The 25,765-nt window shown below is 35.2% G+C and overlaps 1 protein-coding gene across 2 annotated transcripts; it reads left to right on the top strand.

The window, feature by feature from the left end:
- Nucleotides 1-644: 644 nt before the first annotated feature.
- On the top strand, nucleotides 645-25,764 carry LOC132312361 (probable LRR receptor-like serine/threonine-protein kinase At1g56140). Of its 2 annotated transcripts, XM_059810703.1 has the most exons (24): nucleotides 646-1,540; nucleotides 2,837-3,014; nucleotides 4,634-4,705; nucleotides 4,930-5,001; nucleotides 5,102-5,173; nucleotides 5,532-5,603; nucleotides 6,821-6,892; nucleotides 7,004-7,075; nucleotides 7,220-7,291; nucleotides 7,388-7,465; nucleotides 7,992-8,063; nucleotides 8,306-8,377; nucleotides 8,470-8,535; nucleotides 9,722-9,787; nucleotides 10,070-10,114; nucleotides 11,795-11,859; nucleotides 20,152-20,525; nucleotides 21,344-21,542; nucleotides 21,641-21,814; nucleotides 23,623-23,741; nucleotides 24,154-24,364; nucleotides 24,471-24,702; nucleotides 24,837-24,987; nucleotides 25,193-25,764. In XM_059810703.1, exons 1-24 carry the CDS (start codon nucleotides 1,420-1,422, stop codon nucleotides 25,577-25,579), a joined length of 3,114 nt encoding a protein of 1,037 aa, XP_059666686.1. In that variant the 5' UTR covers nucleotides 646-1,419; the 3' UTR covers nucleotides 25,580-25,764. The 2 variants fall into 2 exon arrangements, with proteins under 2 accessions (XP_059666687.1, XP_059666686.1); XM_059810704.1 differs by lacking the exon at nucleotides 4,634-4,705 and having other exon boundaries at nucleotides 645-1,540.
- The last annotated feature ends 1 nt before the right edge of the window (nucleotide 25,765 follows it).

Here is a 25,765-nt window from a genome sequence, read left to right as displayed (position 1 = left end):
TGTATCGCCAACCTGCAACTTCCGATAATTTCGCAGGCGTTCTGTTTTCTGCCATCATCAGTCCTTGTCGCCGACCACCAATCAACTCTGCCGTCTTCACGACCATCTCGCAGCCGTCCTCTGTTGTCGACGTTCTCCGAGCACAACCTTGCTCGCCGCCGGCCTCGTTTAATCTTCCGCGGTCATCAGTTCATCAAGGTTGAATCACACAGCAGATCACCGGTAAGCTTCTCCACCGTACGTCGACAACTCTTGCTGCAGGCCTCGAGCACCATCTCGGGTTTTCACCTCCACGCCTCCAACAACTCACGACCTCCAGCCGTGGATGGTCCAGACAGAGTTTTGCAGATAAGTGAGAGAGAGAGAGGCTGTGAGAAGAGCAAGCGGATCGGCCAATAGTAAGATGATGAAGAAAATTATAAAAATCTGAGGGCATTATTGGAATTTTACACCCATACTATTTTAAACTCCTCTTCCCAAAATAAATAAACATCATGTTTTTTTTTTTTTCTTCTTCGAAATAATAGTCCACTTTTATATATATATATATATATATATATATATATATATATATATGTCTTTTGAATTTAAAATTTTAAACTTTAATAGTTAAAATTTAATTAGGTAAGTTAGTAATTTTGAATTTAAAATTTTAAACTTTAATAGTTAAAACTTAATTAGGTAAGTTAGTAATTTTTCAGACGGCACTCAAATTGCGACTCTGCCCCAATTTAGAGGTCACTTTTGGAGGGTAAAAATTTTTAAAGAGACAAGTCTTGTTTCCCTCAAAAGTTACTAATTTATTCTTATATTTGAATTTAAAATTTTAAACTCTAAGAATATATATGGAAAGATATAAAATATAGTATTGTTTAAAAAAAAAAAGTAGATAATTATTTTGGCACAGACCAAAAACAAAAACTTCACATTTCTTTTTTGAGACAAAAGGAGTAATAAATAAGGAATAAATTAGTAATTATGTCCCAATAATTGGTTAGAAATTAACCTCAGCTGGCCGAAAAGTGGTGTGAAGGGGCAATATGACAATATGCAATGTTTCTATAATTGAGGGCTGAGTTGTTTCAAAAAATAGTTGATGCAACAATGATATCGTGTTGTTGTATTTTTTTGTTTTGGTTTTTTTTTTTTTTTTTTTTTTTTTCTTCCCTCCAAATTTGAATAACAAAATAGGTTGACTTGGAATGACAACCTTCCTGCTTGATATGTCTGACCAATGAAAGGTCCAAAGTAGTGTTTCTAGATATATACTGTATATTTTTTCGGAATTAGTTCCCTCTCTAGATATATAATGTGTGCGCCCCTAATGCATATATTACGTAGATGAATTTTCTATCTGTACTTGTCATTTACTATTTCATGAATCAGTTAAGGTTGGCGGGAAGACATTGAAACTCGATCATGGGTGGATTATCATCTGTATGCTGCATAATAGCCTTCTGCTTCTTTGCCATCTTCTTTGGCCGCTTGGATACAGCTCGAGCGCAAAATCAAACAACTGCTACTACAGATCCTTCTGAAGGTACCATCTCTCTCTGATCTGTGTGTGTTAAAAATTATACATGGTTTTTGGAAGTGTTTGGAATATTTGAAAACTGGCTATCTTAGTCTGGTCTAATCCATTTGTTACTTATTTTTGTGAGTAAGTAGTTGTTGTTGAAATTTTACATAATTTTTAATTTGAACCTTTGATGACGTGGCTTAATCACATCCACACTTATTTTTATGAGTAAGTATTAGAAAAAAACTAGGCTACTATCAATTCATATGCATCTATGAAGAAAGGATTGAAAAGAAGGTTTTTTTTTTCCTATATCTGTAATTTGTTTGCTCTATTTATAATCTGGAGATTACAGATTTGAAACCCAAAATAGCTTCCCTATGTTGAGATAAGATCACGTAATTCTAACCTTCTTCGGACTCTGTAAAGATGGTCTCAAGAATGTTTGTGTTTGGGTTTAAAAAAAAAAAAAGTTTGTGTTTGAACTTTGAAGGCAAAAACATGTAAAAAGGAAAGTGAGAGAAGCTTTTTCATCCCCATTTCCTTTAACTTTTTAAGAGGAAGGAATATGATGGGTTTTTCCCTTTCAGTTTTCCCTTCTAAATCTATCCTTTCGATCTTCCCTCTGATTCCTTCCTCAATCCAAGCTGACCATTTCTTGAATTAAGTAAGAAATGTCAAAGAAAGAGACAGTTTTACCATAGAATAATGTCAACTTGCGACCAGATAAGCAGCACATGGGCTCAATTTTCTTTAGTTTTGGGCAGGTCAGATTTGTGTATTCATTGGTCGACCCTGAAGTTTACTTTATAGCCTTTTAGATTATTAATTAGAGTTTTAGTTTGATTTTTCTATTTTTTTTTTCTTTTATTATTATTTTTAATTTATTTTTCACGTGTGAATAAAAAAATTTATAATATTTATGCTTTAAAATTAATTTCTCACCTCGACTTACTTTTTTATATTTTAATTTATTTCAACTTGGATCATGTCAAATTATGTCAACCGCCTTCTTCCACTTCAGCTGAGGCCGATGTTGATGACCCTATCTTTATTGTTTTCCCCTCACGTCCGAAATAATAGAACTTCTCCTTTAATAGAAGCACTCTCAAAGCAGCCTTAGCAATTTAGCTAAGGAACCTCTTAGAATTTACTTCAAGGACAATATATATTTAATGGAGTTCTAACAAAATAAAATATTCTAAGAGGTATTAGCTAAGGAACCTCTTGGAATATTTTATAAATGAAATTACATTGATGTTGGTTTGGGAGAAGTGAATGTATGTTGTTTAAGCTGAATAACATGGTTGGTTGCAGCAAGGGCCTTGAATTCTATCTTTCAAAAATGGAGCCTTTCTGCATCAACCGAATGGAACATAAGTGGAGAACTATGCAGTGGTGTCACCCTTGACAAAACCACCATTGACAACCAAATGTATAACCCTGTTATCGTATGTGACTGCTCTGACAACAAGACTTGCCACATTACCGGACTGTAAGTATTGCTTTGCTGTCACTGCTTTTGTTAATGCTTACATATTGCATTTTTAAGGGATTCCAATCTCAAATTTCATTTGGTTTAATGACAAAACACGTGTCCCATCTGTTTGACATATGGTCCAATTTGTTATCTCTAAGATTGCATAGGTGAAGTCAGGGAAAAAAAAAAGGTATTTTGTATGACAAGAGATTGAATTTATGATCACTTGTATCATAAGAGTGCATAGCAGTAGTAAAAATAAAAATAAAAGTAAAAATTTGAACTCTACACTCTTATGAGATAGAAGTAATCATAATTCATCTCTTTTCATAAGTAACACCCTGGTTGCATTTGGTATTGACTAATTAACTAGACAAGTAAAACCAAGGAACAAAATAGTGATAATAGAGATACTCATAATCTTGAAATTACAGACTTTTCACAATGGATATATTGCAACCATCTAGTGGTGTATTGCGGGAATTTCAAAATATTTGATGTATTGCATATTTTCAACCATGTATTGGTATTGAAAATCTTGTAAACAATCAAGGTTGTTAGGATTCTGATCCTTAATAATGTAAAACAAATGTGCATGTAGATGAAGGTAGAATCCTTGCATATGTAATTTGTTTTATAATACCAAAAACAAATTACATATGACATAATAACCTACACCAAACAACTTCATGGATAGTTGCAAGTACCATCCAAACAAACAAATCATCAGATTTTTTCTCTTTATGGTCCATATCAAATGGAGTTCCTATTTGCTCGAAAATCAAGAATTGTTTTCATTTCTTAACTTGGAGGAGGAGTTGAGTTCTTAAAAGTTACTTGAGTATATGGATGTCATACAATATTCAGAAAATCTGGTCCAGAAGTTGATATGCCTTTGAAAACTCCGAATTTACTGCAAACTTTTTGTAGCCACACCTACCATCTTGATGTATTGGGTACTCTCTTTGCCAATTCTATAAAGATACGAGTACCCTGCTTGTCCATATTTACAGCAATGACCCATCTCCACGTGGCAATATATCCACAAGGCTAATGATACTTTGTAATATATCTTAACGTTATGTTGTTCTAAGATCGTGTAGAAGTTGTATGGCAACTTACCTTATACGATGTTGATGATTGCAATATATATATATATATTTTTTATTTTTGTAATGTTTTATTCTATGGAAAAGGATTGTATTTCAGTGAAGTTCATTGGTCTCATTTGTGATCGAAACTTTATTTAATTTTAATTCACTTTAAAAGATAGAAGCTAATGTATTATCCTTAGGCCTGAATTTCATCTTGGTATTTGTGCTTTCCCATAAATGTGGGTGTTATTTCATGATCTTCAACCTTGTCAAATTGATCATAATTATTTTGTTAAATGTGCACATCAACAAATTAATTTTCCTGTTGGAAGTGGATGAAGTTCAATCAAATTCGAAGTTCGAAACTACTCTAGAATATTTTGTTTTGGTTTTGGACTTCTTTGGACTTCCACAAGTTTCCACACAAGAGGCTAAAATATAATAGGAGTTTGAAATTCAAAATTATGGTTATTAACTTGAACGTCTAGAATATGTTAAAAAATTCACCTAATACTTGGTTGCTTTACATTTTCTTTACAGGAAAGTTTATGCAATTGATGTTGTTGGTGTAATCCCGGATGAGCTATGGAATTTGACTTTCCTCACCAATTTGTATGATTACTTCATTTACATACTAATTTACCAGAGTTGCATTCCCATTTACTACTTCTGTTCTATGTGTAAGCTACTAGAAAAATACAGCCCTTCAAATTATGGTGCAAAAGAGTAACAGATCAAAGTATATGATAAGCGTGGCATGCTAGTATTTCATCATTGGTCCTTTAAGATTCTCTGGTCTGGTGTCAGTGATGCTAAAGTTTCTTTCATTATTGCAGGAATTTGGGTCAAAATTATTTGACAGGTTCCCTGTCTGCCTCTATTGGAAATCTAATTCGAATGCAGTACCTGTAAGCACAACTTATTTTTTATTTAAAATGTAGAGGTCATTGAAAATTCTATGTTTAACATACTTCTTTAATGTTCTGATAGTCTTTTTAATGTCCTCAGGACCCTTGGCATTAATGCATTATCAGGGGAGCTTCCAAAGGAACTTGGGAACCTTACTGATTTAAGATCACTGTAAGTTATTCTTGACTTCATATGTCTTTAAGAGGCAGGTTGATGCTCTGATCTTTTATTATGCAAGGTCCTTTTATGAGACTGACACTATCTTTTATACGTAGGTACCCTTTTCAACAAATGTTTTCTTTAAAATGACGCGTAGGAATACTTCATTAATCAATTATTGTGTAAATTTAAGTCTCTAGGTATTATAGCATGTAGATCTTCTTTGTTACTAATCAAAAGAGTTAATATACATCAACCATATACGTGTTTTCTGTTATGCTATTTATGAACTTCATCTTTGATGATCCGGAATTATGAGAAAAGAAACCTTGGAAAATTATATTGATGCTGTTGAGTTGTTAACTTGCAGGTCTTTTGGGACGAACAACTTCTCTGGCCCTCTGCCATCTGAGCTTGGGAATTTAACAAAACTAGATCAAATGTAAGCCTGACCCAGAGTCATTTATATGGAATTGTTGCTCTTGACTGCCATTGGTATATATAAGAATAGATTTGTGAAGTTCATATAGAATACCCATTAATGTACTAAAATACATGACATTTAGTCGCAAGGAATTCTTGACTTTTTGCAGTTCAGTTGTAATAGTATATAGTTCACATTTATTGTATAATTGAAGATTCCCTCGGTGCACATACTGCTTAGATGTAGAAGCTCACCGAAAACCCCCATTCACTTTCCTCTTTTCACGTCCTTATAAATTCCTTTATTCTGTAACTGAATATAATCCAATAATGAAGGAATTCCATCTAGCTTAGCATTAGCTTTAGATGCTGAAGTATAAACACCTCTTATGAGATCTCTAGGGAAGGAAGTACATATTATACTGGTAAAACTTTGTGCAGGATATGACAACATCCAATTTCAATTCATAACAAATCTTTGGAACTAAATTAGATTGACAAGTATATATTTATATGGATGGTCTTGCTTGGTGGGTCCTGAAGGATATTCTGCATTGATGTAGGAACCATTAAGAATGACCATAGCTTTCCATTGTGATGGCAACTTCTCTTCAAATATGATGTATCTCCAAGTATTGTGATGCTGCGATGACTGTATAATAATGTAACTGCTCGCTACTATAATGGTCACTACTATAATGCATTTGCTAGCAGATATTGTTTGATGGATGCACTTTTCTAAAACCATAATACACTAAAAGGTCTAAACTAAATCCTCAATTGCTGATATAGTCATTAGTTTCACCACATTAAACACTCAACACCTTAAAATTTAAGACTTAACTAGGAAATTTTTTTTTTTAAGACTTACTGAGCATATAACATTTCCTACAACCATCTTATTCTGTGGTCTAATTTACTGTTCTATTTATTACAATCTCCTTTTCTGCTCCCAGTTAAATTTTGAGTCTTTGTGTGCACATATATATATTGTTACAAAGCTTTTAGATTTCTGGGCCATACTATGCACCATCCTTCTATAATGAATATCATAGTCACTCAATAAAAAGTTCAATCTGCGAAATGTAAATTTTATTTTTATTTTTCTAGTGACTGATTGCCACTTATTCTTGGGAGTTGTCAAATCTCGATAGATCCTCCATTAAGAAAACTTGAATTTTGCTGGTCAAGGACAAAAATTGTAGCACTGGTTCTTAATATTTTTTACCATGACAGTTACTTTGATAGCTCTGGAGTTAGTGGTGGGATACCTTCAACTTTTGCTGCTCTAAAAAACCTGAAAACAGTGTAAGAGATTTCTATTCTAATATTATTGAAAATTTATCATGTATACATTTTATTAGAATAAGTTGTTTCCTTTATCAAATTTGCTGAGGTTGAATTTTTGGAGCCTCTCAGGTGGGCTTCGGACACAGAACTCTCAGGCAGCATACCTGATTTCATAGGGAATTGGTCAAGCCTTACTACTTTGTAAGTCAGTATTCTACACCAAGTTTTGGATATTCTCTTTATATATATTTAGTTACTCCTCAATTTTAGATCTTTACCATGATATTCAGCTTCAGAAGCTCTCTTGCATAGTCTATGATCAGCTTTGTATTTATGCTTCTGTAGGAGGTTTGAAGGAAACTCTTTTCAAGGTCCCATACCATCAACATTTTCCAATTTAGTCAATTTGACTGACTTGTAAGTGTTAAGTTTTTTAGTGGCTTTTATTCATATTACGCAGATCAGTAAAACCAATCTTTTATTGTATAATATACTGTTTTCTTATGTATACAGGAGAGTAAGTGATTTATCCAATGGGAATGGGAGCACTTCGCTGGATTTTATTAGAAATATGAAGTCTCTAACCATCTTGTAAGGCGATACAGTTCTAGCATTATCTCATCATCATCATAATCATCATCCTTGCCTTTATATCCGTATCCCATACGGATATGAAGTCTCTAACCATCTTGTAAGACAATACAGTTCTAGCATAATCTCATCATCATCATCATTCTTGCCTTTATCCCATATGGATGTGTTAGATACCTTGTGTAAAATTGACCAATTAAAAAAAAAAACTAATAATCCAAAATATATTGCTAGATTAAAAAATTTATGTAGATATCACCAACAAAACTTTAGGGTATTTATGACTCTCCCATTGCCGGTACCCAAGGTCGGATGTGAAATGAGGTTGGTGTCAGGTAGATGACTGACCGTAAAAATTTATATCAAATCTCTACAATGAATTCTCTTTCAAATGGTTCTAGCATAATCTGTGTATAATTTTTGTTAATTATTTTATGTTTCCCTATTTTCTTTTCTAAATGTCTAATGTGACAAACATTGCTCTTTGTGAAGGTCTAATACAACAAACTGATTTTATCTACTGCAGAATTCTGAGGAATAACAATATCTCTGGTTCTATTCCAACTAATATTGGAGAATACAGAAGTTTGTTGCAATTGTAAGTTACTCCTATTGAGAAGTGATTCTTCAGATAGATGAAGACTGGTACTGTGTCAGGTTGTTTTGGGTTGGTCCAAATGTACTTCAACCTGAAACTGGCCAGTTGATTATCGGGTTAGGGAATTGGGGGTCACAAACAGCCCGCCAAGAAGTTAATATATAATTTAAATTTTGTGTATTATTAGTTAGTACAATTTTGCTTTATTCATCTTATAACTATGTGCTTTTTAAAGTTTGCAGGGATTTAAGCTTCAATAATTTAACCGGAGGAATTCCACAATCACTCTTCAATTCGAGTTCACTCTCTTTCTTGTAATGAATATCTTCTTTTCAGCTGTTTTAGAGACCACCGAAGATATACTCCTTACTGTATTGAATTGATTTATTATTTTCTTCCTGCTCAGGTTTCTTGGAAATAATAAATTAACTGGTTCCCTACCTGCACAAAAGACTTCAACTCTTCTCAATGTGTGAGTCATCTTACATAACCTTGCACAGCTTAATTGGAATGTGTGAAATTGTGTTGTTGCCTAATTGAGATGTTCATTCCTATACTGATCCTTTATATAAAGTTTCTTAAATGTTGTGGTTATGTAATTTAAAGAGCATCATATTCTATTGAAGTCCAAGGATATTACACAATTTTAATGTTATATTCCATCCAGCTTTTATCTAGGGAAGCATTTGTTAAACAAACTTGCTACAATATTCTAGAAAATCATGTACGATTCAAGGTGAAGATATATATAGTATGGCAAACTCAAAAGATCACCTAGGATAACAAGACAAAAGTTTACATTTGGAGAGGGACATAAACATTTCAGTGTGAACTACAAACTATTCTGAATCTTCAGGTGTATTTGAAGATTGACTGGTGATTTTCTTATTCTTTCATCCTTATATTGTTTTCTTTTATGGTGATTCCACACACTAAATTCAGGATCCTAGCAGTTATATTCAGTCTTCTTTACGGATTAACAGTATTTGGGAAGCAATATTAGACAAGAATATCTATTTATGATCTGAATAAGTTTTGGAAGCCTATTAGGACCTTTATAATGTTAAAAAAATCGAAGGTAAAAATTTATATATACTTCAACCTCCAAAGTGGAAGATTAAAGTTCTGTCAGAAAGCATGCAGTACGTGATGCTTTAAACAATTACAAATTATTTAGTTCGAGATGTGCCTTCGGCCCTGAAGCCTATTTCTGTCACTCAGTTTTCATTTTTCTCCTAGTGGTATGCATATCCACTTCTGGTTAAACCTGTCATTTAAAAATGTGTAGATTCAATTCTCAGCTGTACAAGTTTAAGAGATGTATGGACCCATCAATGTGTACTTATAAGGTTACAATGGCTATACAAGTATTTCCTTTATACACCAAAGACACACAATTAGGCGCGTGGATAGATACAGTGCAGGACAATATTTCATGAGAATGACATTTTGTCATATTTTAGAAAATTGGAGACAACTATAAACAGTTATATAGGCCTTGTATTTATGTTGTTTTTAAATGATCAATGCAAGTATGGTATTATGTGAGGCCTTTGATTGAATTAAGTCTTTTCAGTGCGTTAATTTAATATTAACCATATTATTGGCAATCACTATGATGGAATGTATTTAATGTTGCATTTATGTTATATCTGCAGGGATTTGTCATACAATGAATTATCTGGGAGCTTTCCGTCTTGGATCAGCGAACTAGACTTGCAAGTGTATGGCAATTTGATGTTAGCTACCAAAATTATGATTTTTTTCCTAGGTCAAAATTTATGATTGTATCTATGAGAAATTGAGAATTCTCTCTCTCTCTCTCTCTATTTTAAAAAAGTCTGGTATACCATCCTGTACCAGTTTCACCTGCATGCTCTTGAATTGAGATTTTTTTTTTCTCCAGAAACATACTAATTTTGCTTATTGCAGTATATGGTTATATTCTGCATAAATTTGATACCTTTGAAACTAACATTGATATTTTTTTGGGGGTGCAATAGCAGTAATTTAGTTGCCAACAACTTCACGATAGACGATTCAAACAGCAGGTGATTCTCTCACTGCCATATGATTTTAAATTTCCTCATTGTTTGAATGAAACAAAATAAATAAATAAATTATTAAATAGTTGCATGCCTGTTAGTTTGTTTTTGCATTGATCAGGGTTTTATCAGCACCTGCTTCAGTGGTCAAATATATGCAGTAGGGCTGCTGATAGCAATAGTGGTGGCTTTTTAAAATGCTGATTTGTCTACCTAAATATATCAAAATGACTACAAATATACAAAATTGTAATGAAAGCTGGTTCTGAAAATATGCGATACCAAATTGCTCTAATCCATATTATAAAATCTGTTTCGCATTGACACTTTCTCTATGCAGTTGATTCACATCTATTGCTTGAGATTATGTAAATCGTTTCCATTAGTTTTCTTCTTGTGTAAAGGTTTTAATTATGTTATATGCAAACGACTGCAAATTTAATTATGTGACAAGTACTACACTAGTAATAATAAGAATCTTAAAAAACTAAAGAAATGAAATTTACATCTACAGACATATTTATATTCAAAGAGACCTTTAAGAAGCGTCATAAATAGAAAAAAATTATATGCAGTTATAAATTTGGTCAAATGACTTGACTAGTTCACGTTGTGGTATATCATCTTCTGAGTTCCATATTATAAAACTGGCTATCATCTGATTTGTATCTTCTGAACTTAAAGATTTAAGTGTCTACAATAATGAGTCCAAATGATTGGTAGAAATCCAGCAAAGGAGATTATCTGAGAAGATTAATAGGATATTAAAAATAAAAAAAAAAATACCCCTGTGGCACAAGTACAAAGAGATTTAAACCGCTATGGAAGATTCTAAATTTAAGGCCACTGCCTTAGTGTTTTTTTCTGCCTACGCAGGCCACAGGGTCTTAGGGGGATGGATTGGAAATCAAACACATTTTTATGCACAAACTGACTACTCTCAAATTCTATCCCGAGTTCTCACACTTGACAACTTGTGCTTTTATTACTCCACCAAGCAATGACTGTTATGAATTTTCTCTTCCCAAAGTCCAATAAACACAAAGCTTGTTTCCTGTTTTCATATAAAACTAATAAAAGAGGCATATTTGTAATTTAGGCTCCGTTTGTTTGGATGTAAAATATTTTTCAGAAAATATATTTTTTATTTTCTATTGTTTGGTTGTCGTAATATATTTACGAAGAAAAAAAAAAATGTAACAAAAATAACTTACGCATCAATTTTCGGCAAGTTATTTTACACACTCCGCCCGATGAACTCGACCTAGACCTTTGCCAAACACCGAAAAATAAAAAATAAAAAAATATTTTACCTGAAAATGGAAAATCTTTTCCGAGGAAACAAACGGAGCCTTAAAATCAATTTCCACATGAAGTTTCTGACATCATACCGATGTAGCATTACTAATACAACTCCCTTTTGTTATTCCGGAAATATTCAACTTACAATTTCCTGGGTGCGAAGCAACGAATCAATCATTTACCAAGACAATTATAGGTTTCCTCATTGAATTGCTTGTTAAGGAGAAATGCTTATTTATCTTTCATTATCATACTTTTTCTCTTTTCAGCAATACATTTCTTTAAATAAATATTAGAAAAGTCGGTGGTTGATGTTGCTTAGAGCCTCAGATCCATCAGATATGACATGTTTCCTAGATAATATGCATTCTTATTTGCTTTCAGTGTTCTACCTTCTGGACTGAGATGTCTTCAACGGAATTTCCCTTGCAATCGAGGATCTCCAATCTGTAAGTGCAATATGAGAGCTTTCTCTGAGTTTTGTTTGAGACCAGAACATAATCAAATATAGGCATGCATTGTGAGGCCAAAAGGAAATGATCTATATGAGGGTTATTGACCCTTTGAGGAGTAGTATCAATAATCATAAAAAATTTACTGATTATAAGACAGAATAAATTCGGATTCAAAACAATAATTAGGGGCCTTTTGTGAATTAGTAATAGTATGGGTTTTTGCTAAACCAACTTTATGTTTGTTTAGGTTGCGTTAGGGTCATTTTTAGAATTTATTTTTCGTAGTCATCATCAAAATATTTTTGGCAACTCCCAAACAGACACTAATTTATTTATTTTTTTCGGAGGATGTATGTCCCTTTTAGGGTGTTAAACAAAAAATTTCATAGCTCATACAAAAATGCGGTGATCTTAATGGATTTTCTGTCTCCGAGTGTTTCTGTTTTAAGTCAATTTTTTTTTGGTTCTAAAAAAATTGATATTTTTGTCGCTGCTAGTTAAAAATAAAAAAACACTAAAATAATCCAAACATTTTTTTTAACTAAAAAAATTATTTCAGTTTTTGTAAATTCATTTTTTTTGTCCTTTAGGATTATCGCAACTACAACCTTTAGCAGGGTTATATAAAAAGAAGTCTTTACAAGATATAAGTCCACTAAAACCAGCCAGCTCATACTCATACTGGTTTTCATGGTTCCCAACAGAACTTTATCTAGTAGAGAATGTGATTTAAGAAGAAAGGAACATTAGGAAGTCCACATGGATCATGCTTCAGACCTCGTGTAATTGAGTTTAGTTTTCAATAGAGGCATATTGTATTCTTATTTTTGGTTAGTTTGCTATCACAAGAATTTTCTTTGATTTTATTTGCTATTATTTTAACACAAAAAACACCGCTAGCATGTCTCTATTTCATTTACACCCCCTTCAATTCTACTAATTATTTCCCATCTAGTTCACCATCCTTTTATATTTTTTGTCTTAAATATCGAAGATGGTTACTCGACTAACCCTTTGGTTTTGAAGTGTGATCATTGTATTATCAATATCTGACTCTCTAATACCAATGGGATTAGCCCAGATGGTATGATCTCTCCTCCCCAAAGGGGAGGGTTGAGTGTTCAAGCCTTGCTAGGGGCAATAATGTGGATGTGTGTGCGATTGCTTGAACTTTAGGCAAAAAAATAAAATAAAAATCTGGCTCTCTGCTAAATTTACTTTCCATGTATTCAATTTTAGTCCTACTAACTTTTAAACCTTTTATTTTAATTCATTTCTTCGCATTTCTAATTTTGTGACCAAATTTTATTTAGAAGGATCTAATAGCACTATGTCATTAGCAAACAACATTCACCATGGAATGTCCCATTGTAAGTCTATTTTGGGAGTCAAGGGTATGGTTGTAATTATTTTAATTTGATGGACTGGGCTCCATTAGTGGATTATTGGTCTATTTTTCAGTCAAACTGTGTTATTATATTGCTATTAGTTGTTTTTTGTTGAGCCTATAAGAACTATGATTTTTTAGGTATAGAGTAATCTTAATAGTCAAAATATCAAAGTTTTTGACTGTAGGAGAACTATGGAAACCTATAAATGCTGTGGAATTAGTTGAGTTAGTAGAATGAGATTGTGACATCTGTGATGCAACCTATACTTGGGAGATAAAAAATCCATGTACTTTTATGTGAGTTTTCTAGATTCTTTTTCGTCTTCTCCTCCTGTTTATTTACTCTTCATGGTTTATAGTTCATAGTCCAGAACAACTCCTATTTTATCTCGTTCTCCATAAGTGGTGTATAAGCGGAGTTATCCATAAAAATGAAAATGATTTTTTTTGAAGAGTTAGAAGTGGCACTAATTGAAGGTAAATGGAGGTAAAATCATCTAAGAATGTTTATCCATGTGCATTTAGTAGACCTTCTAACGTTCTGGTATGAAGGAAATCTTTTTATTTAAGTTGAAAACGTGAAATGAGGACAAGAGGAAGGCTAAAAGGAACTGTTAGCATTTATGATACCACGATTTATGGTATAACTTACCATAATAGCAGAGATTTGACTATGCATATAATAGCATATATATGATACCACGATTTATGGTATGACTTACTATAATAGCAGAGATTTGACTATGCTATAAAATATGCCATAGAATATGCTTTAGAATAAGTTGTGATTTGATTTTGATTTGATTTAGTTTCCTTTCTTATAATATGAGCATGTGCTCATTCTATCTATAAATACTAGAGCTGTGAATGGGTAATTAATCTCATTCAAGCCTTTACGCAATTCTCTCTTTTCTCTTCTTGTTATATATTTCTACTTGGTATCAGAGCCAACACCTTTCCACACCTTTCAGCAGCCTTGCTACTTGTGCGACAGCTACCTTAGGCTGTTTGTGACATCGTGTGACGTTGCCTACACATGTTTTTCTGTGTTGTTGTTTTGTAATCGAAAACAGGTATTTTTAAGTTTTACAATTTCTTTTTCACTCTTCTAGGGTTGGGTAAATTGGGATAGTTGGTCTCCAACACCTAGAAGGGCTTGGATAAAAAAAATTAATTTACAAAGAGGTTCCGAATATTAAAAAGGAGGCTGTCTGGCTATATGTAAGCGGACAGCGCTCCTTAAAAAAGGTATGTATTTGGATTTTTCGGGAATGGTTTGAGGAGACATTGTTTATGGTCTGAGGAGACCCTTTTATTTATTAACAGAATTTGTGGTGTTTTTGGAGTTCTTTTTATTGTCGTGTGAAAGATTATGGTAGATTCAGGGTCCTCGACTGTTAATTCTCTTGGCTCACGTTCTGTGGGTGGTGGTGCCATTTTTCCCACCAACTCATCAGAAAATCCAGGACTTCAAATCACCACAGTGAAGTTGGATAGTTCCAACTATTTGATTTGGGCACAGTCTGCCAAGATGTTCATTGGTGGCAAAGGCAAGATTGGCTATATTACTGGTTTTGAGAAAGAGCCAGCTAAGTCAGAGAAGGCATATCCACAGTGGTTTGCAGATAACGCTATGGTTATGTCTTAGCTAGTCAATTCGATGCAACCAAACATAGCTGTTGGCTATATGTTTATGAAGACTGCTAAGCAGATTTGGGATTCAGTTCAACGCACTTATTCTCAGAGGCAGAATAATGCACAAATTTTCCAGCTGGGGCAAGATATCACCAGGATTTCTCAGGGTGACTTGACAGTTCCAGGTTACATCGCCAAGCTTCGTGCTATTTAGGAGGAGATGTCATATTATGATTCCTTCGACTCTTGGAAAGATCCAGATGATGCAATTTTATATGCAGGAATTGTGGAGAAGAATCGAGTGTTTCAGTTTCTTGCCAGGTTGAACGACGAGTTTGAGTATGCTCGTGTTCATTTATTGGGCTTATCTTTATTCCCTACTCTTGAGGATGCATATTCCTATGTGTTGTCAGATGAGAGCCGCCGGACTCATCCATTAGATGTTGCTTCTGTTGATCGTTCTGCTATGGCAGTTCGGATTCCCAACCTTTCAGGAACTTCACCATCCCAGTCAGTTCAGAGCATTACCACCGGTCCTCCTCTGGGACGACAACGTGGACGGTGTGACCATTGCGGAAAAATTGGTCACATCAAATCTCGTTGTTACGCTCTACATGGACGTCCACAGCAACAGAAACAACAGCCTCGATCCTCTGCACATTCTGTTACACAACCAGTCTCATTGTCAACTCCTGACAACCCTGCATCTACATCTTCTGCAACAGTTACCTTGACTCAAGCTGATTTGGACAAGTTCAAGCAATTCTTCAACCAAATGGAGGCATCATCACAGCCAACCTCCACTTATGCCCACTCTGGTACTATTGCGTCTGCACATAGCGTATCTACATCTTCAACACCATGGATTATTGATTCTGGTGCTTCAGACAATATGACTGGTATGTCCTCACTCTTCCAATCTTATAGTATCTGCTCTGGCCAACGCAAGGTCCGCCTTGCGGATGGCTCTCCATCTTCCATTGCTGGGAAGGGTCACATATCAGTTACTCCTTCATTAACTTTGTCAAATACACTTCATGTTCCAAAGTTGACTACAAATCTTATTTCTGTTAGTAGCGTTACCAAACAATTAAATTGTAGTGTAACGTTCTTTCCCTCTCATTGTATTTTTTAGGATCTGGTGTCGAAAAGGACAATTGGCAGTGGGCGTGAAGTGGACGGTTTATACCTGTTGGATGCTCCTTTGTCACCTCAAGCACATTCAGCTTCATTTTTTAATATTGTTTCATCTAATAAAGCCCAGCTTATGCCTTGGCACATGCGTTTAGGACATATTTCTTTTGGTTATTTGAAACATTTATTTCCTTCCTTATTTTGTAACGTGGCAGTGTCAGATTTATCCTGTGAAACATGTCATATGGCTAAACATGTTCGTTCCAATTATCCTGCTAGTAGTAATAAATCTGCTTTAACACCTTTTGATCTTGTTCATTCAAATGTGTGGGGTCTTTGCCCAGTTACTTCTAGTCTTGGATTTCGATATTTCGTGTTGTTAATTATCATAGTCGTGTTACTTGGGTTTATCTTATGAAAACCAAAAATGAGGTATACACCTTTTTTAAAAATTTTATGACAATGGTTCAGACTCAATATGGTTGTACCATTAAAAAATTCCGATCTGACCAGGGTATAGAGTACACTTATGGGGAGGTACAATGGTTATGTACAGAATTTGGGATTGCGCATCAACTGGCTAATGTTAAAACTCCTCAACAGAATGGTCGTTCTGAGAGAAAGAATCGCCACATCCTTGACTTAGCTAGAGCAATCTGCATTGGCATGAATGTTCCCCAGTCATTTTGGGGAGATGCAGTTCTTACCGCTGTTTACATCATTAATAGGACTCTTTCTAGGATTCTTAACTTTGCAGCCCCACTCTCAATCTTACATCCTAATTCATCTCTATTTTTTATTCCTCCACGAGTCTTCGGGTGTGTGTGCTTTGTTCAGCATCATACAAAGCTTGACCCCAAGGCTTTGAAGTGTGTTTTTGGGCTATTCTCACTCTCAAAAAGGTTATAGGTGTTACCATCCTCCCAGTCGTCAGCGGTTTATATCCATGGATGTTTCTTTCTTTGAGCATACACCATACTATGGTGGTTCAGTTGGTTCTCAGAGTGAATGGTTCCCATTGAATATAATGGATGATCACCTTCTTCCGTCTTCAACTCCTCTACCATTACCTATTTCTTCTTCTATAATTCCTCCTCTTGATACCCCTCTAGCAGGGGGAATTGTTCCTTTTTCACAGGTTTATAGTCGGAGACAACAGGTACAAACTTCTACTCCCATGATCGACTGCCCTATTCCTTCGGCACCAGCTCTGCCTTCTCAAGCTATTGTTTCGCTTGATGATCACCCCATTGCTCTTCGAAAGGATAAATGTTCTTGTACTTACCCTATTTCTAATTTTGTTTCTGATTATGCTCTCTCACCCTCCTATCGGAGTTTTCTTGTTTTTGTTGCCTCGGTTCTTGTTCCTTCCAGTGTTGCAGATGCGCTAGCACAACCTCAATGGCGTGATGCTATGACAGAAGAACTACAAGCACTTGAGAAAAATCAGACTTAGGACATGGTTCCGCTTCCTATTGGACGAAAGGCTGTGGGTTGTCGTTGGGTGTTTACAGTCAAGCATAATCCAGATGGGTCAGTTGCTCGTTACAAGGCCCGATTGGTTGCCAAGGGTTATGCTCAGACTTATGGCATAGATTATCAAGAGACTTTTGCCCCTGTTGCTAAGATGAATACCATCTGTGTATTATTTTCCGTTGCTGCAATTCGATCTTGGCCTCTATTTCAGTTAGATGTCAAGAATGCCTTTCTTAATGGTGATTTGCAGGAGGAGGTGTACATGGTTCCTCCTCCGGGCTTTCGTTCTCCTGCTCATTCTAGTATGGTATGTCGTGTTCGTCGTTCTCTATATGGCCTCAAGCAGTCTCCTCGAGCTTGGTCTGATCGCTTTGGCACTGCTATGCTCAAGTTTGGTTTCCATCAAAGTGCAGCTGATCATACCTTGTTCTTACGTCATTCAGGCGGTAAAACAATTGCTCTCATTGTGTATGTCGATGATATTATTCTTACCGGCAATGATACTACCGGAATTAAAGAGGTTAAGAGCTATCTTGGCCGTCAGTTTGAGATTAAGGATCTTGGTCCCCTACGATACTTCTTGGGCATTGAGGTGGCTCGCTCCAAGACTGGCATTTTCATCTCTCAACGCAAGTATGTTCTTGACTTGCTTTCTGCTTCTGGTCAGCTTAGTGCTCGTCCTGCTGATACTCCGATTGAGTAGAATCATCGGTTGGCTGATTCTGAGGGGGAGTTGTTGTCAGATATTGGTCAGTATCAACGACTTGTGGGGAAGCTCATCTATTTATCCATGACTTGACCTGACATTGCTTATGCCGTGAGTGTCGTGAGTCAATTCATGCACTCTCCTCGTGCCCCACACCTTGATGCAGCTATTCGGATTCTTCGCTACTTAAAGGGTGTCCAGGCCGTGGTATTTTGTTTGCTAATCATGGTCACTTACGTGTTGAGGCTTGGACATATGCTGATTATGCAGGATCAATTTCAGATAGGAGGTCTACTTCAGGTTATTGTACCACTATTGGTGGTAACTTGGTTACTTGGCGCAGTAAGAAGCAGGATGTTGTCTCTCGATCTAGTGCAGAGGCAGAGTATAGGGCTATGGCTGAAAACCTTGATGACAGACTTGTGCCTTCCAGTGTAGCTTCCATTCTCACTCTACTGCGACAACAAGTCTGCCATTAGCATAGCAGCAAATCCCATTCAGCATGACAGGGCTAAGCATATAGAGGTGGACCGTCACTTCATTCGAGAGAAGATCATCTCTGGTCAAATTTGCACTCCATTTGTCACAAGCTCTCAGCAACTTGCAGACATTCTTATAAAGGGCGTCAGCAAGATTGTGTTTGAGAATGCATTGTCCAAGTTGGGCGTTTTAGATATCCACGCACCAACTTGAGGGGGAGTGTTAGCATTTATGATACCACGATTTATAGTATAACTTACCATAATAGCAGAGATTTGACTATGCATATAATAGCATATATATGATACCACGATTTATGGTATGACTTACCATAATAGCAGAGATTTGACTATGCTATAGAATATGCCATAGAATATGCTTTAGAATAAGTTGTGCTTTGATTTTGATTTGATTTAGTTTCCTTTCTTGTAATATGAGCATGTGCTCATTTTATCTATAAATACTAGAGCTGTGAATGGGTAATTGATCTCATTCAAGCCTTTACGCAATTCTCTCTTTTCTCTTCTTTTTATATATTTCTACTGGAACATATGCTGAAGCTGTGAGGAAGGATATGAGTGCATTGGATTTAAGTATTTAACTAGAGACATACTTATCAAAAAAAAAAGTATTTAACTAGAGACATGGCTTAACGAAGAGCCCATCGAAGACAACGGATTCATGTAGGCAACCCCTAGTAGTTCGAATTAAGATTTGTGTAGTTGATTTTTATGAGAATGATTGTTATATCCTTGAGTTTCCATCTTCTTTTTAAAATTTTGTGAAATGTTATTATTTTTAACTTCATATAATCTGAGCTTCTTCATGATACCATATTGATGGTGGTCCACAGATTTGTTCATGTCCAAGCGAGTGAGCTACTGTTGCTCGTGTCTTTCTTTTCTTATTGTTTTTGGTTAGTCACTGCTGACTATAATGCTTGATCCATGTATTTTTAGATCAATTGTTTGGAGGCCTATGAGGGCATAAACATTTAAATGGGGTAACTTGTTTGGTACCCAATTTTTATTGTGCTCTGATGCAGCACATACCCTTAAGATGTTAAGCCTATGTAAGAACATTTTGTTTCTTTTTAATTCCTTATGAATCCCTTTCCCAATCAAGGCCCAAGAGAATCGTCTATGAGGTGAGGTAATTGTCATGTATGTGATCAATTCTTTCACCTGAATACATGCTAGGAGAAAAAAATGTGGACAACATTTGTACTTGTCAGATGTGGTCAGGATTCCTTCTTTGTATATGCTATTTTCAAAATCTGGATTACACAATTCTGTATAATATTCAAAAGTGACTTGAATTCTTCCTTCTAAAAATGAACAGTTCCTAAACTGAAAGTAGTATAATGCATATAACATATCAAGATGTAGGTCATTTCAATGTCTGTAAGTTGAAGCACTTAAGTTAAGCTTCATCTAACAACTTCCTCTTTCTAATTTGTTTACAGATTCAGATTTTGCAATTAAATGTGGTGGTCAACAGTTCACTTCTTCTAATCAAGTTCTGTATGCGAGGGATAATGCGACTCTTGGTCCGGCCACATATAACGTGATTGACACAAAAAGGTGGGCAGTAAGTAATGTTGGACGCTCTGCCTCTGGAAGCAACCCTGTGTATACAATTGACTCATCATCCCAATTCACAAATACACTGGTTTCCGAGCTATGGACAGCTCGGATCTCTGCTGGATCGCTAAGGTATTATGGTTTGGGGCTAGAGAATGGTAATTATAATGTGATCCTCCAGTTTGCAGAGATGGCTATCCTAGGTTCTGCAACTTGGAGGGGTCTTGGGAGACGTGTTTTTGATATATATATTCAGGTTTGTACTGAGTTATATAATTGCGTTACAAACTGTGATTTGGCTATTATCTGGTGTAATGAAGCTTTTACTACTATGTTGATATTTACTACCCCTGCAGTATATTACGATTGACAATGTATGTCTATTATAGGGAACATTATAACGGGTTTCTCCAGATTTCAACAACAATAAAATTTTGTATTCACTGGCAATTCATGAATGACTATATTATCATGAGTTAAAATGCCATAGGATATAAACTATCATGATCATTTCAATTGTGATTCTTGGAAAGTGGATGATGCACAAATTTAACATTTGGTGTTATTTCCACCAAGTGGCTAGCCTTTTAGACTTGAACCTACACTTTCACACTCAACGACCTCTGAAAGGTTAAGATCAAAAAAAAAAAAAAAAAAAAAAACACTTGTACAAATACAGTTGCACTAAGCAATTTTACTTTTCAAATGCCACAAATACTTAAATTTTAATATCCAACTTTTTGATGGATAAGATTAAAGAATTATCCTACTGATAATTGATCACATAAGCTTATTTTTCCTAACATCTATTGCCTCTTCCTAATAACTTTTTGCACTTTTTACAATTATGCCAACTGCCTCCATGATTTCTTCACACAATGATCTATCAATTTTTTAAACCATTTAATGCTCAGATCAACTACTTTCTGAATATGTAGTATGTTTTTGATTCTGTTAAAAGTGTAATGAATGAAAATTTGATGTGAATTTCTTCTGATTCGTTGTCAACTTCTTTTTCCTCCTCCTCCTCCTCATTAAAAACTTGGTTTTAAGTCCTTTGCTTGTTCATTATAGGGGAATCAGGTTGAGAAAAATTTTGACATACGAAAAGAGGCAGGTGGGGTTTCTTTAGAATATGTTCTGAAGAATTATACGGCTCAGGTATCAGAGAACTACCTTGATATCCATCTCTTCTGGGCTGGAAAAGGGACTTGCTGTGTACCTACTCAAGGTACATATGGTCCGTCCATTTCAGCAATCAGCGCCTCCCCAGGTGATATGATTTAAACAAAAATTGATACAGTTAATGAGTTTGGATTTAAGTTTTTATTAAATTGATGCCAAATTATTGACAACCAAGCTTTTTTACAGACTTCAATCCCACTGTTAACAATATCCCTCCAACCACTGGTGGCAAGAAAGAGAACAGGACTGGTTTGATTGTAGGGATCGTTGTGGCTGTTGGAGTTGTGAGCTTTCTGTCTATATTTGCGGTGTACTATTTCGTTCAAAGAAGAAAACAGCCGTGCAACAACGAAGATGAAGGTAAAAAGGAAAAAGAAGTATGCTTAATATATTATTGAAACGTTGATTGCCTATGTTTGGTTATAATCTTTTACCAGAAATGAGTTTTGGATGCCACATTGAAACATGCTAAAAATATGTGCATTTATGCGCATTGACCACAAATTGGGCTTTCACAATATGATGTGTGTTTCCTAATCCAAAAACGCAGGAGGTATTATTTGAAAATCTTGCCATAACCCAAAAACTTCTCCCCACCCCACCCCACCCCACCCCGCCCCGCCCCGCCCCAAAAAATATTTATATGATAATAATAATGATAAATAAATAAGAGGAACCTTAATCCTCTGATTCTTTGAAGAAATGAGGGAGAGCAAGATAAATTCTTGACAATGGTAGCCACTTTTACCATTTCCTTTTGTTTTCGCCATTCTTTCGAAGAACGAATCGAGTACTGAAAGCAATAAGAAACATGAGTTCCCCAATTAGGGTTATTGACAACTTCCAGATGTGCTTGCCACCTGTTTCCCGTCTTCAATCAAACACCTTTGGATGGAAACCTCCATGAATGCTTTATAAGATAAATTTATAATTTATAGCATTTTAGTCATTCAAACGCACCACAAAAGGTATATGTTAGGATAGTGAGTCATCATCTGTGGCAAATTCCTACTTGAAACTTGGGTTGTATTGTGTGTCGAAGTCTTAAATCGTTCGTCTACAGTCACAAGAAGATGATGAAGATCAGCAAAGAACATGTCGAAAATCTCTCAAGCTCAATCACATATCTACGTTAAGGTAAGTTGAGATCATAGAGATCAATTATGACCTAGCTATGATCTTTAGAATGCTCAATAATTATGTTATAATGTTGTTTATCGGGTTTTTAATAAAACTATTTTAAAATGAGTTTCCAAACAGAATTTCTTACAAAACATTAGACCTCCATCACTGGTGATTGATTGAAATTTTGCAGGAATTTTTTTAAATTAAAATTCAATAAGCTTGCTTGATCGAAGCAGTAGTGACAGTGGTGCTTGAAGTGTCGGTCCATCCAATCTTGCAAAACCAGTTAATTAATTTTTTCCATAGTACTCCTATATTGGCTAAATTTGGGGTTAACTCCTTACATATTATTGAGAGATTTTATATTTGTAGAGAGAGCGCTCTGAGAATCATTTTAGGATTCTTTATTGATTACATACCAATGTATTTGAGGGAATCAAAGCAAGAAGCAGAATTGAAACTATATTTGACAGAGCATCAACTTGGTGGTTTGTAAAGAACAAGTTGAACTTGCGTCACTAATCATGGAGTTCAAAAGTCCAAAGAGAAGCAAATCGCTTGAGGAATGGATTTGTAAAACAGATCAGCTGCCGGAAGGATGAAAGAAATCTTGATCAAGTCAGAGTCAGGAGGGAGTAGGTGATTCTAGAGTTCGAAATCTGGTAGCTTAGTTGTTAAACCTTTTTCTCATAGTTGATTTTGATCTGCCTGGACCAAGCACTTTTTTTTTTTTGTTGTTGTTGTTGTTGTTGTTGTGTCTGCTTTATATTATTTATTGCTTTGTGTTTACATGATTGCTATTGAGACGCGATCAAATTAATTAACTGAACTTTAAATAAGAAATGATGGTAATTCGAAAAGAGAGTTGCAAATTAATATCCATAATGCCTATTCACCCCTCTAGATCTAATTAGCTGTAATAATCTGACCTATTGTTAGAGCCTTTGGTAACGGTCTCATATTCTTAGTACGATCTCTTTTCATTTAATATCTCATCTTACAATAAAATAAATAAATAAAAATGATTTTTATTGAATTTGCAGTGCTTCTAGGAATAGATGCTAGACCACACACATTCAGTTATGCAGAACTGAGGGCTGCAACAGAAGATTTTAGTCCTGATAATAAGCTTGGAGAGGGTGGATTCGGACCAGTTTATAAGGTAAGTAATTCTTTCTTTCAAGGAAAATCAAGTGGTGGAGCACTTCATACTGGTCCATTAATGAGACCATAGCACCTTAGTTATGAAATTTTGCGGAATAAGGTTACCACTTACCAGTGTCAATCATCTGACTTAAAAGAAAATTTTCTGTTAAGATTTACTGAAATTGCTTCTCAGTTATGAACTTTGACTTAATGAGTCCACAGCACCTTTTGTTTTTAGATATTCCTTCAACTGCAACTTAGCAGTATTACACCATACCATCACATTCCGTGCTATCATTTGAGAGGGGCAGGCCACTGCAACTGTTACGGAATAAAGATATTGCAAATTCTGAACATGTGCTGATGAAGCAAATATTGTACAAAAAACCATATTAATAATGTCACGTGTCCTTTTCATTTCCATATAGGGAACACTCAATGATGGGAGACTGGTTGCTGCGAAACAACTGTCTGTATCATCCCACCAAGGGAAAAGTCAGTTTGTAACAGAGATTGCTACAATATCTGCTGTACAACACCGTAATCTTGTAAAATTGTATGGATGTTGCATTGAGGGAGATAAAAGACTTCTTGTTTATGAGTATCTTGAAAACAGGAGTCTTGATCAAGCCTTATTTGGTAAAAATTGATTGAAACTTACAGCTTTATATAATAATAATAATAATAATAATATTAGTGTAGATACAGATAAAATTTTCAATTATGTTCGGCATTTATGAAACAGGAAAGAGAAGTCTGAATCTTGATTGGCCAACCCGTTTTGATATATGCTTGGGAGTAGCAAGGGGTCTAGCTTATCTTCATGAGGAATCACAGCCTCGAATAGTTCACAGGGACATGAAGGCCAGTAATATTCTGCTTGACTCTGATCTCAATCCCAAAATTTCCGATTTCGGTTTGGCCAAACTTTATGATGACAAAAAGACCCACATTAGCACTCGTGTTGTTGGAACAATGTGAGATCTTCAACTGTCAATCTCCATACTATTCATTCATATATATATATATTTCTAATTACTGATATCTGTATTTTGTTAATAGTTAAGTAATAACTAATTAGTGGTGACTTTTCTGTTGGTTACTGGTGAAGTGGATATCTTGCACCGGAATATGCCATGCATGGGCACCTTACAGAAAAGGCTGATGTGTTTGGCTTTGGCGTTGTAGCTCTAGAGATTGTTAGTGGAAGGCCAAATTCTGACACAAGCTTGGAAGAAGAAAAGACATATCTACTTGGATGGGTATGCTATTGACTTCTTTTCTACTCCTTACACGTTGCCAATGGCTCTAGTTTTAACAACAATTTATTGCTCAACCCCTTAAACTTTGGATCAAAAGGTTATCTAAACCTAATAGTACCGAATGATTGTGAAGTTTTTAGCATAATTCATTATTTTTGAACAGTTCCTTTCATCTTTGACTGATTTAAACATTTCCTGGTCCTAGACATGGCACCTACATGAGAACAAACGTGAAACTGAGCTGGTGGATCCCAATTTATCTGAATTCAACGAGGAAGAAGTAAAACGAGTCGTTGGTATAGGTCTTTTGTGCACTCAAACATCACCGCTGCTGCGCCCATGCATGTCACGTGTAATGGCAATGCTTTCAGGAGATGTTGAAGTAAGTGCTGCAACTACACAGCCGGGATACCTGACTGACAGGAAATTTATTGATACATCCAGTTTTATAAGCAGTGATATTTCTGCAGTTGCAATAAATGATAATACCCACTACATCTCATCATCAGGCACAAGCATGATGGCTGATGCAGACTGCTCACCAGGGACTGGGACTTCACCCATCCTTCATGATTTCATCAGAAGTAATTGAGAATTGTGTTTCTCTTTAAAAAAAAAAAAAACAGATATGTATTATGTGCGAGCACACAACATTATATTCTTGATTTGTAAAATGATTCTTGCCCCTTTCGAACCTTAAATTCTCTAGTTCCTTACCTCAGTTATATGTATTGGATTTTGGTCAATGTTAATATGGAATGATTGATTTCATGACAAT

This window comes from Cornus florida, unplaced genomic scaffold (assembly GCF_030987335.1).
Source record: "Cornus florida cultivar Cherokee Brave unplaced genomic scaffold, ASM3098733v1 CherokeeBrave_3.0.0_Hap2_Chr06, whole genome shotgun sequence".
NCBI classification, from domain to species: domain Eukaryota; kingdom Viridiplantae; phylum Streptophyta; class Magnoliopsida; order Cornales; family Cornaceae; genus Cornus; species Cornus florida.
The sequence above is the reverse complement of the archived record's forward strand: the minus strand, read 5'-3'. Positions and strand labels throughout refer to the sequence as shown.

What these genes read in the sequence shown, in the direction of transcription:
- LOC132312361 (XM_059810703.1), top strand. Translation starts at nt 1,420, where the DNA reads ATGGGTGGATTATCATCTGTATGCTGCATAATAGCCTTCTGCTTCTTT. An exon ending in ACTTCAACTCTTCTCAATGT is followed by an intron (nt 8,536 to 9,721) that starts GTGAGTCATCTT and finishes TTATATCTGCAG; the next exon opens with GGATTTGTCATACAATGAAT. An exon ending in GTGCAACAACGAAGATGAAG is followed by an intron (nt 21,815 to 23,622) that starts GTAAAAAGGAAA and finishes TTGAATTTGCAG; the next exon opens with TGCTTCTAGGAATAGATGCT.